Below are 12,234 nucleotides of genomic sequence, written 5' to 3'. Positions count from 1 at the left end.
TTCCCTGGAGCGTGAGCTGTCACCCCCGTACGTCACTGGGTGCCCACCGTCTTTCCCACCGCACGACGACACGCCCGAATATTCAACGCCTCCTCATCCCCAGGAACGCCTCTGTCATCCCGTGTTGTGGTCTGGATGGCCCGCGTTCGCCATACATGTTTAATGCCGGTCTAATCCTAAGATAAAAAGCTCAAAAAACGTGACCCCCGGCCGTGCCCGCACGTCCCAGGCTGTCAGGGCGGCCGGCTGGCTCCTGCCTCATCGCCACGGGCCACTGCGGGCCTGGGGGGGGGAGGGGAACGGCTCCCTTATTCCACGACGTGGCCCCAGACCCCCCTCCCCCCCAGCACCGGGGCGGGGAGGGGAGCGAGGCTGTCTGGACGGCGTCTGAAACGGATTGGCTTTAATGCCGCACAGTTCTGCTAAAACGAAAAAAAAAAAACCACGATGGCCCTTGGGGATCTGATGTGCGTTCGTCGAGTCCGGGTGAAAATCATTTTTTTTTTTTTTTCCTAAAGGAAAGGATATCCCCAATCTATTTTTGCAGCCACTGGGCCAACGTGGCCTAGAAGGGGGAGATGCTCTAAGAGCAAACAGTCACAGTTTAATCTAGAAAAGGGGCCGGTGGATACTCTGTTGCTCTCGGCAGCTCGGGTTTCTGTCAAGAGAGCAGCAATGTATCCGGCATCAGAGAAGCCGGCGCTCTCAGGGGAACCACGGACACGCCGAGTGATACAGTGTCCTGTGGGCGTGGCAACAATTGTTAGGAAATCTCCCCCGTCCACCAAAGGGCGAGATTTCTTTCTTTTCTTTTCTTTTCTTTCTTTTTTTTTTTTTTTCTTTATGAAAAACACACGTGGAGGAAACAATCCATGAAGAATGAGGACAGGGCTTTCTGGGGAACAGTTGAGGACTAATGTAAAAACAGACACGCACATACGGCTCCTGGCCCACGGTCCATATTCCTAGATAGCTGTCAATCTGGGGAGTGCTGATAACTTACATCTTTTTTAAAATTCTTTTATTTATGGACTGGTTTTTAGAGAGAGAGAGAGGAAGAGGGGGGGAGAGAGAAACATTGATTTGTCGTTCCACTTATTTAGGCATTGACGGGTGGACTCTTTCGCTTTTGTAAATGTATGTTCATTGATCTCAGAGAGGAGGGGGGAGAGAGAGAGAGAGAGAGAGAGAGGAACATTAATAATGAATGAGAATCATTGATCGGCTGCCTCCTGCAGGCCCCACACCAGGGATCAAGCCTGCAACTCCGGGCACGTGCCCCTTGACCGGAATCGAACCCGGGACCCTTCGGTCTGCAGGCCGGAGCGCTACCCACTGGGCAACACCGGCCAGGGCTCACTGGCCGATTCTTGCATCTGCCCCTCCAGGCAGCAGCCTGCAAGGTTACGAGCTCACAGCCTTGGCCTGCTGGGGCGACGCTCTGGCCAGCCGAGCTCCCCAGCCAGGGGCCTCCACCACGTACCCCGTTCCTTACACCCCGATTCCCTCTCCTTCAGCCGTGAGGGCCGACCGCATGCGAGGCGGGAGGAATAAGTTCGGGCCCATGTACAAGCGGGACCGCGCCCTGAAGCAGCAAAAGAAGGCCCTCATCCGCGCCAACGGACTGAAGCTGGAGGCCATGTCGCAGGTGATCCAGGCCATGCCCCCCGAGCTGGGCCTCTCCTCCGCCATCCAGAGCATCCACTCGGCCTCCAAGGGCCTGCCCCTGAGCCACGCCGCCCTGCCGCCCACGGACTACGACCGCAGCCCCTTCGTCACCTCCCCCGTCAGCATGGCCATGCCCCCCCACGGCGGCGGCGGCGGCGGCGGCGGCGGCGGCCTGCAAGCCTACCCGCCCTTCGGCCCCTTCCCCAGCCGGGCCATCAAGTCCGAGTACCCCGACCCCTACACCAGCTCGCCCGAGTCCCTCCTCGGCTACCCCTACGTGGACGGCTACCAGACGGCCGGCTCGCCGGCCAGCATCCCGCACCTGATCCTGGAACTGCTCAAGTGCGAGCCGGACGAGCCCCAGGTCCAGGCCAAGATCATGGCCTACCTGCAGCAGGAGCAGGCCGGCCGCGGCAAGCACGAGCGGCTGAGCACCTTCGGGCTGATGTGCAAGATGGCCGACCAGACGCTCTTCTCCATCGTGGAGTGGGCCCGGAGCAGCGTGTTCTTCCGGGAGCTCAAGGTACGTCCGCGCCGCCCGCACCCTCCCCCCGGGGGCCCCGGCTCTCCCTCTCCCCGCCCCGACGACGGAGCGCGTCTTGGTTCTGTCCTGGTCTGGTCCGTCTGGTCCGTCTGGCCGCCCGTCTGCGGTGCGTGGGGCGGGAGCGGGAGGAACGAGGGCCCGGCCCCGTGGCCGGCAAACCGCGGCTCGCGAGCCACCCGCGGCTCTCGGGCCCCTGGAGGGTGGCTCTTCCACAAAACACCACGGCCTGGGCGGGTCTGTGTGGAAGACGTGGCGTTCGGGGACGCTGACGTTTTAAAAACGTGGCTCTCCAGAGACATGCCCGTCGCTGTGCGGTGGATGTCTGGCTCTGTGGGCTGCTGAGTTTGCCGACCGCGGGGCTGGCCTGTCCTGATGGGGCTCGTCTTCGCCGCGGCGCCCGGTGGGCGGGATTGGCGTTTCAGGCCACGCGCGGGAGACGGGGGTTCCGTCTTTGCTCAGGACTCCCTCTCATTCCGGTGGTTTGTGGGGGGGACGCGTTAGGTCGACGTCAAACGGCGCCTGGTCGGCTTTTTAAGGAAGAGTGACCGAGTCGAGGGCTTTCTCATAATAGGACCAGTTCCAAATTGGGGGGGGGGTGGAGTTTGGGGGGGCGGGGGGGGGCCGACATTGCCGTTGTGTTGAGACCCTGAAGAATGAAGGTATTTACTGCCTGTTTACCTTGACCTGGGGCTGGCGGGGAGCAAACCCCGCCGGGAGGGTTGCTGTGTTTGGGGGGGCGGGGGGTTGGGTTGGGGGGTCAGGGGGCGGGCAGCCTGAGGGCCCGTCCCCTTGGCTCGGGCCTCGGGCCTCACGAGCTGTGTCTGAGGCTGAGGCTAATGGGCTGCTACACTGTAAACAGGGGACTGTTTGCCTAAGGATCTGTGTGTAACGACGCAATTATCCCATTTCCCGAGGCTGAAGCCCGGCTCACCGGGAGGGCTCTGTGGGCCCCCCAGCCCCACGCGGCTTCCTTCTCGGGTTTTCAAGCACAAAAGCGCGTCCCGGGCCGCGTGCTGGCGGGAAGCGGACGTCGTCTGGCCCTGGCCGGCGCGGCTCAGTGGGTAGAGCGTTGGCCCACGGACGGAAGGGTCCCGGGTTCGATTCCGGTCAAAGGCACGTACCTGGGTTGCAGGCTCGATGCCCGGCCCTGGTTGGGTGCGTGCGGGAGGCAACCCATGGATGCGTCTCTCTCACATCGAAGTCTTTCTCTCTCTCTCTCTCTCTCTCTCTCTCTCTCTCTCTCTCTCTGTCGGTCTCTCCCCCTCCCTTCCACTCCCTCTAAAAATCACGGGGACATATCCTCGGGGGAGGATTAACAAAACAAAACAAGAAGAGAAACAGGAGTTGTCTCTGGACCCTCCCTCCCGGCCTCTCTTGCTAATTCGGAGGCTGAGGCGGCTGGAGGGGGGGCCTGGGTTAGCACCCTCAGGCCAGAGGTGGGGACCCCCACCCCCCGAGTGTCCGCCCATCGGAGCTCAGCGGGGCCTTTTCGTTGCCGACAGCACACGCCTGTGTCCTCAAGAGGACAGGTGAGGCCGTTGACGGTGAAAAGGGGGAATGACACGCTCAGAAGCGAGGAAAGGCGAGGGGATGGGCCGAGGGGCAGGCCCAGCTCTGCGCTCCGCCGGCCTGGATTCGAATGGCATCTCCGCGGCCGGAGACCTGTGGGCCTGGGCGGGGCGTCGGTCTCTCTGGGAGATTCTGGGTTTTTTCCCATCTGTAGAATCGGGGATGTAGACCCAGAATCAAACCCTGACCTCCCGGTTCAGAGGTCGACGCTCAGCCCCTGAGCCACGCCTCAGCCGAGCCACCAAAACACACTTGCGTGCAGGAAAAGCCGTGCCCGCGGCCTCTGTCCCCGGCTGGCCGCTGAGACACAACGCTGCCCTGCTCCGGGGCGGGTAACTACGTAACCAACACCCGCTACTGCGGCTCGCCGAGCACCCCCGGCGGCCAGGCAGGCCGAGGGCCGTGCGATGAGCACAGAGCCGAGGGAGACAAGCATTTCCTCGCGCCGATTGTTCTGAGGAGACGGTTTCATAAATTACTATTTAAAAAAAAAAAAAAAGATAAAGTTGCTGAAACTGTATTTCACAAGCCCACAGGGAAAGAAACGGTGCCTCTTGATTTTCTGTTTAAAAAAAAAGGGGGGGGGATGTGAGACAGGACAGGTACCCGGAGCCACGGGTGGGGGCCAGGGGAATGCTGGGAAAACACTCCTGCTCTCCAGATCGATCCCTCGGCTTCCCCGTCGCTGAATGCCGTGCGGCTCTTTTATGGGGCTTTCGGGTTAATCTTTGGCTAAAACAGAAACGCCTCTGGGGAAGGACATGTTAAAGCGCCATTCGTCATCGGTGCCCCCGTGTGATGCATGGATCTGTCTGCCATGGGGATTTGCAAAGGCGAGGGCGGCCCTGGCCAGTGTGGCTCAGTGGATAGAGCGCCGGCCTTCGGACTGAAGGGTCCCGGGTTCGATTCCCGGTCAAGGGCACACGCCCGGGTTGCAGGCTCGATCCCCAGTAGGGGGCGTGCAGGAGGCAGCCGGTCGATGATTCTCTCTCATCACGGATGATGTTTCTATCTCTCCCTCCCTCTCCCTGCCTCTCTGACCTCGATAAAAACATAACATTAGAATAAATAAGAAATAAATAAATAAAAGGCCGAGGAGAAGCCGAGCCACTGGGGGCTCCTCTCCGGGGTGGGGGGCGGTGCCCTCCGGGCAGGAAAGGTGACCTTGACCTTGTCCGCCTTTGGCTCACCTTGAGAGAAGGGACTCCGCGGAAGTCTTTCTCCGGGGAGGAAGCGGAGAATTCGGAATAACTCGGAGCTAAATACAGAGCGAGGGGGGGGCTTTCCCGTTGGGAGGGATCCCTTTTCCTTCTGTTTATGCAGAGACGCTGTCAGAGCGCAGCGCGGGGCGTGCGCCGCTGGGGTCCCTCTCCACGGCCGGGTCTTCACAGCCTGTTTTACTGTGACCTGCGGTGGGAATAGGATTTTGCACCAGAACTTGGGGAACCAAGTACAGCTCTCTCTCTCTCTCTCTCTCTCTCTCTCTCTCTCTCTCTCTCTCCCTCTCTCTCCCTCTCTCCCCCCCTCTCTCCCTCTCTCTCTCTCTCTCCTCTCTCTCTTCCTCTCTCTCTCTCTCCTCTCTCTCTCTCTCTCTCTCTCTCTCTCCCTCTCTCTCTCCCTCTCTCTCTCTCTCCTCTCTCTCTCTCTCTCTCTCCCTCCCTCTCCCTGCCTCTCTCTCCCTCTCTCTCCCTCTCTCTCTATCCCTCTCTCTCCCTCCCTCCCTCTCCCTCTCTCTCCCTCTCTCTCTCTCCCTCCCTCTCCCTGCCTCTCTCTCCCTCTCTCTCCCCCCCTCTCTCCCCCTCTCTCTCTCCCTCTCCCTCCCTCTCTCCTCTCTCTCTCTCCCTCTCTTTCCCTCTCTCTCCCTCTCTCCCTCTCTCTCCCTCTCTCTCTCTCTCTCTCTCTTCTCTCTCTCCCCCCCCCTCACTCTCTCTCTCTCTCTCTCTCTCTGAACCAGTTTCCCGGTACATGTTATACACTTAGACACTTTCTATTATATTCTGCTGGAGTCCGATTTATTTCACATTTTTTTTAAAAAAAACATGTCTGGTTCTGACCCACTAAATTGATTTGACGACCCTCATCCCCCACCCCCCCCCGCCACCCCCCCCCCCCCCCCCCCGACAGGTCCTGTAAGAGGCCTCCGTCTCCTCCTCCTGGCCAGGCCTCCACGCTCCCCCCCCCCCCCCCCCCCGCCTCCCCCCGCCGCCCCCCAGGACAGGTCCTGAAAGAGGCCTCCGTCTCCTCCTCCTGGCCAGGCCTCCACGCTCCCCCCTCCCCCGCCCCCCGCCCCCTCACTAACGAACCCGCCGCATCCATTTGATCTCCTAATGAGACCGGGCGTCCTCAGAGGATTCTGGGAACCGAGCGAGGAGAACTTCTTCCCCCGGACGGACGGTGCTGGTGCGTGGAGGAATAAAAACAAACACAAGGAGATTAATCCTGTCTGAGACCCGGCCCGCGTTTCGGTGGGAAGCGGGTCTGAGACGCGGAGCTGGTGTCCAAGGAATTCAGCCTGTTTCCCAGCCCGTCTCTCCGTCAGGAGGCGGGTGTATGTGTGTGTGTGGTGGGGGGGGAGGCAAGGAAACCTCCTTTTTTCTGGTCCTTTATAGACGCTTCCCGAGCAGAGTTCCCTACACAGTGGGGCCGCGTTTCTCGGCCTGGATTCGGCCCGGAAGGCTGTTCGAAAAGCGAATCATTTTCCCCCATCAGAAATCACGTCAATGGAATGGCTCCGTGCCAGACCCCACAGGACCCCCCGATTTATTTATTTTTTTTTTTTTAAGATATTTTTATTGATTTCAGAGAGGAAGGGAGGGAGAGAGAGATAGAAACATCAATGATCAGAGAGAATCACCGATCGGCTGCCTCCTGCACGCCCCCCACTGGGGATCGAGCCCACAACCCGGGCCTGTGCCCCGACCGGGAATCGAACCCTGACCTCCTGGTTCACAGGTCGACGCTCCACCCCTGAGCCTCCCGGGAAGGGTGAGAGCAGTTTGTTAAATTGGCCCAAGGAAATGTGAGTGACTGTTTTAATCAGAGGAGGACACGGCTCAGTCCCCACGTGAAGGGGGGCCGCCCCGCGCCTCCCCCCCAGGGAGGGGCTGCCCCAGGGCCTCTCAGCCTCCGTCTGTGAAGTGGGCTGTAGCCCTGACCGGTGTGGCTCAGTGCATAGAGCGTCGGCCTGCGGACTGAAGGGTCCCGGGTTCGATTCCGGTCAAGGGCACGTACCTTGGTTGCGGGCACATCCCCAGTGGGGGGCGTGCAGGAGGCAGCTGATGGACGTTTCTCTCCCATCGATGTTTCTGACTCTCTATCCCTCTCCCTTCCTCCCTGTAAAAAGTCAATAAAAATTTTTTTTTTTAAAGGAAGAATCGGGCTGTAGTTGGAGGGGCACAGAATGAGGAACACTGACTAGGCCCCGCCCCATCTCCCCAGGCCCCGCCCCCGTCTCCTGCTGCCCAGCAGTGGAATGGGTCCCTCGGCTGTCACTCGAAGCAGTGGCTGCCTGGGTGTGAGAACAAGCAGGGCCCTCAGCTTGCCCCCAGGTCATGGGGAAAGTCTGCCCCTGTCAGACAAAGTCACGTCATGGGTAAAAAAAACACCCCAAAACGTGACTCATGTGTGACCCCCTCTCTGAACACGTTTGTGAAGGACTTTGCCCTCCGACCCGGGACCTGTCAAACGGGATTTTCTGTCCCGGGGGGGAGTGAGGGATGGCGCGGGCCTGGCTCGCGCTCCTGCCTCTCGGGAAGTCGATCTCTCGGGTCTCAGGGGGGCTCACCTCCATTGGCAGGATGGCGGCGCCCACACAGGGCGTCTCAGCCGAGGCCGCCACCCGCATCCGAGCGAGCACCCGCACCCCGCGGGCTCTGTGGCCGCCGGGCCGTCTTCCCCGCCCGGTGCTCCCAACCCAATTCCCTCGGCTCCTCCTCCGTGTTCTCGGAACCGCAGCTGCTCTGAGCCGCCCGGGCCGGGAGCCACTCTGACCCTCTGTCTCCTTTTCCTCGCTTTCTCCGTTCCCCGCCACGTCCGCCTCTCCGGCTCCCTCTGCACAGACTCTCCTTCTCTTTTCTAAGTATATTTCTTTTATTTAAATCTATTTTTATCGATTTGCAGAGAGGAAGGGAGAGGGAGAGATGATAAGTGAGAGAAATTCCGACCGGTGCCTCCCGCACGCCCCGCACTGGGGATCAAGCCCGTAACCGGGGCCCGTGCCCTCGCCGGGGATCCACCAGCAACCTCCTGGTTCATGGGTCGACGCTCAGCCACGGAGCCACGCCGGCCGGGCCCCGTTTCGTTTTAGCGTTTTAACCACCGCCTCCTGCCTGCAGCCCCCACGGACACGCTCCTCCACCCCACACGCATCCCGTGCTCCCGCTGCGCTTCATCGGACGTTGGGAGGGATGGGAACTGCTTGTCACCTGATCAGCAGGACACTCGCCCTCCTAGGCCCGTGGCCGGCAAACTCATTAGCCCACAGAGCCAAATACCAACAGCACCACGAGTGACATTTCTTTGGAGAGCCACATTTTTTTAAACTTAAACTTCTCCTAACGCCACTTCTTCAACATAGACCCGCCCAGGCCGTGGTGTTTTGTGGAAGAGCCGCACTCAAGGGGCCCAAGAGCCGCCTGTGGCTCGCGAGCCGCGGTTTGCCGACCACGGGCCTAAGACAAGGACTCAGAGTAGGTGGGTGCGTGCCTGGGGCTGGGGACAGGAGCCCTCGGACGTCCTCCTGGGGGTGATGACAGCTGGGGTGTTGCTTTGACGACGTGCTGATCAGGGGTCACAAGGTCACCTGAAGGGCCTGAGATTCGCCCCCCCCAAACAGCAGAGCAGAGCAGACGCGGCTGGTAAAAGGCGCCTCTCGCGGTTTATTCTTTCAATTACCCATCTTTCGCGGGGGAATGTGGGCTCTGAAACGCACACACACACACACGCGCACACACACACACTCATACACACACACACACACTCACACACACACGCACGCTCACACACACACACGCACTCACATGCTCGCACACTCATACACACACTCATACACTCACACACACACACGCACACACACACACGCACTCACACACGCACACACATGCACACACACTCACACACGCACACACACACACTCGCACACTCACACACGCGCACTCACACACACACATGCACACACCCTCCCGTGGTGTGTATTAGCCAGTGAACACATTATTAGAGGTTTTAATCGGTGCTTGCTCTCGCTTTGGGAGAAAAAAGTTCCGGATCTGCCCGGCAAGTAAACGAACGAGGGGAGATGCTGGGCACAAGGAGGTGTCCCCCGAAGACAGCAGCCCCCCTGTGGGGGAGTGGCCTGCTTTTTAAAATATATATATATATATGTTTATATTGATTCCAGAGAGGAAGGGAGAGGGAGAGAGAGAACCCTCCATGATGAGAGAGGACCGTTGACCGGCTGCCTCCTGCACGCCCCCCACTGGGCGGGGGGGCACTGCAGTTTGGTCGATGACTCGCTGATGCTGGGAATGTACACACCCCCCCCCCCCCGTTATCCCGGTCCTGGTTGGGGGGACCCCGGCCAGGAGAGAGATCCCGGTGGCTGCGACCAGGGCGTGGCCGCGGAGGTGGCAGGGTGGACGCACTCGGGATAGATGTGCATAGAAACCCAACGGAATTTTCTTTAAAAAGAAATGGCGGCGACATAAAAAGCTGGGACAGGCAGGACGCGGGTTTTGGCGTGAGCCCCCGAGAGCCCTGTGCTGGGCAGGGGACCCCGAATCTCCGTGAGTCAGGCCTGCAAGTCCCCACAGAGCCCCCTGGACAGACGGGCCCAGTGGCCGGCGCGCGTCCTGGGATGGCCCCTGAGGGAACCACGGATTCATCCTGACGCCTGGTTTTATGCAACACAACACAGCCAGCCCTGGCCAGTGTGGCTCAGTGGTTAGAGCGTCAGCCTGCGGACCGAAGGGCAGATTCCCGGTGAAGGGCACATCCCAGGGTTGTGGGCTCAATCCCCAGTGTGGGGCGTGCAGGAGGCAGCCGATCCATGATTCTCTCTCACCATTGGATGTTTCTATCTCTCTCCCTCTCCCTTCCTCTCGGAAATCAATTGTGTGTGTGTGTGTGTGTGTGTGTGTGTGTGTGTGTAAAGAGAACACAGCTAAACAGCCCTATGCCAGGAGAAATTCAAGCCCTCCCTAGCCAGTGTGGCTCAATGGATAGAGCCTTGGCCTGCGGACCGAAGGGTCCCGGGTTCGATTCCCGGTCAAGGGCACAGGCCAATCCATGGTTCTCATCATGGATGTTTCTCTCCCTCTCCCTTCCTCTCTCTCAAACACACGCGTTTAGAACATCGCCCCCTGTCTTAAACACTTCCTCTCCCCGTCGCCCCGACCCCTCCGTCATCCATCCCGTTGCCCCTTTAAGAACGCCCCCCACTCCGTCTCCGGGGGTCACGCAGGAAATCCGCGCTGCGGTCTCCCCCGCGCCTCTCGCCCCGCGGCGCAGAGCTGGGGGCGGCGTGCGGATTAGAGGACAAATCCGGGGATTTATCTACAAAAACCACAGATGAGCACGGAGCTGTCCTGCGGACCCGGATCGATAATTCTGCTAATAATGAGTGTTTTATCTGTGATGATGCTTAAACCTCCCCCTCCCCCCGGGGGCCTCGCCGCCCACTGCCCCGCGCCGGCCTCCGGGCGGGCGCTGCGGCAGCACAGAACCGACCCAGACACGGCGGCTTCCGCCTCGGCCTGGTCCTGGCCAAAGCCCCCCTGCCAGGTCCCGTCGCCCGAGTCCGTGGGCCCTGACGGCAGAAGCTGGCCCCATTCCCCTGGGCCTCGAATCGGACCCCCTCCCCTGAGGCCGCGCCGGGCCAGAGGGGGTGCAAAGACGTGGGTCTGTCGTTTGCCCATTTGCTCAGAGAGGAAGCAACACCCAGAAACCAGCGCGTCCCCCCACGTTTGCAGCTGCGGCTTTTCCACCGCCCAGAGCCCTATCCCCCGGCCCTGCAGGAGGCGGGGGGCGGGGAGAACCCCAACATCCCAACAGGCCGCCCACAGCTGAGAGCAGTCGGCCGCCCGCCCGGGCGTAGTGTGTGTCACGATCGGTTCTGAGGCAAAGGAGCGCGTGTTCGGCTCGGACGGTGTGACAGCAAAACCGCGGGGAGCCCTGGCCGGTGTGGCTCAGTGGACAGAGCGTCAGCCTGCGGACGGAAGGGTCCCGGGTTCGATTCCGGTCAAGGGCACAGGCTTGGGTTGTGGGTGCGATCCCCAGTGTGGGGCCTGCAGGAGGCAGCCGATCCATGATTCTCTCTCATCATGGATGTTTCAAGCTCTCTCTCCCTCTCCCTTCCTCTCTGAAATCAATGAAACTATATTTAAAAAAAAAAAACAAAAAACCGAGGGGACGCAGAACACGTTGCCCCACGGCCTCCGAGCAAGCGCGGGGCCCGGGAGCCGTGGCAGCGTCCCGGGTCCGAGGGCCGGAGAGTAACGCTTCCATCATTGCTCCCACTTTTCCCGACTCCCCCCCCCCTCCCCCCCCCCGCAGTTTGATGGGTTTCAGGGCCGAGGAGGCAAACACACGTCGATTACAAGAGGGCGTCCGAGATGGGATGCTCTGATGAATGGCGATTTACCTCCATAGACGTTTAGGTGAATAAAACCTAATTATCTCCGTTCGAGCGGAGGTGGCGGCCGTGAGGAAGAGCAGGACTGACGGCCGGTCGGGCCCGGGAGCCAGGGCCCCCGGCGTCGTCGCTCAGCGCCTCAGTCCCCAGGCCCAGCAATGCTCCTCGGTAGCACTTGGTTCTAAAGGGCTACAAATGGATGCTTTGTAAATACACCGAGCGGCCAGATCGTGATGATCTCTGAGCGCATAATCATCTGGCCACTCAGTGTATATATATCTATTAGAGGCCCGGTGCCTGAATCCGTGCATGGGTGGGGTCCGGCCAGCCTGGCCAGGGGGAGGGGACATGGGCGGTTGGCCGGCCTGCCTGCTGGTCGAACTCCTGGTCGAGGGGACAATTTGCATATTAGCCTTTTATTCTATAGGATGTACACGGCGTGGCCAGATGATTATGTGTTCAGAGATCATAGTAATCTGGCCACTCAGTGTGTGTGTGTGTGTGTGTGTGTGTATGATATATATATATATATATATATATATGGTTTTTTATTGATTTCAGAGGGGAAAGGGAGAGGGAGAGAGAGATATAGAAAACACCCATGATGAGAGAGAATCATGGATCGGCTGCCTCCTGCACGCCCCCCACTGGGGATGGAGCCCACAACCCGGGCCTGCGCCCTGACCTGGAATCGAACCCTGACCTCCTGGTTCATAGGTCGATGCTCCATCGCTGAGCCACGCCGGCCGGGGGGCGGGGGGATGGATACGTCTACATTGGCTCGGTGGTTACAGCAGTCTCGGGCGGGTGATGAAGGCCACCTGGG

The 12,234-nt window shown here is 60.1% G+C and overlaps 1 protein-coding gene across 1 annotated transcript in view; it reads left to right on the top strand.

The window, feature by feature from the left end:
* NR5A2 (nuclear receptor subfamily 5 group A member 2) overlaps positions 1 to 12,234 on the top strand; it is a 62,690-nt gene that overhangs the window by 15,602 nt on the left and 34,854 nt on the right. The window contains 1 exon segment of the mRNA XM_054713022.1: positions 1,518 to 2,191. Coding sequence (XP_054568997.1) covers positions 1,518 to 2,191 — 674 coding nt within the window.

The sequence above is a fragment of the Eptesicus fuscus genome, chromosome 24 (assembly GCF_027574615.1).
Source record: "Eptesicus fuscus isolate TK198812 chromosome 24, DD_ASM_mEF_20220401, whole genome shotgun sequence".
Taxonomy (NCBI): domain Eukaryota; kingdom Metazoa; phylum Chordata; class Mammalia; order Chiroptera; family Vespertilionidae; genus Eptesicus; species Eptesicus fuscus.
Note: the sequence above shows the minus strand (reverse complement) of the source record. Positions and strands in the feature narration are given on the sequence as shown.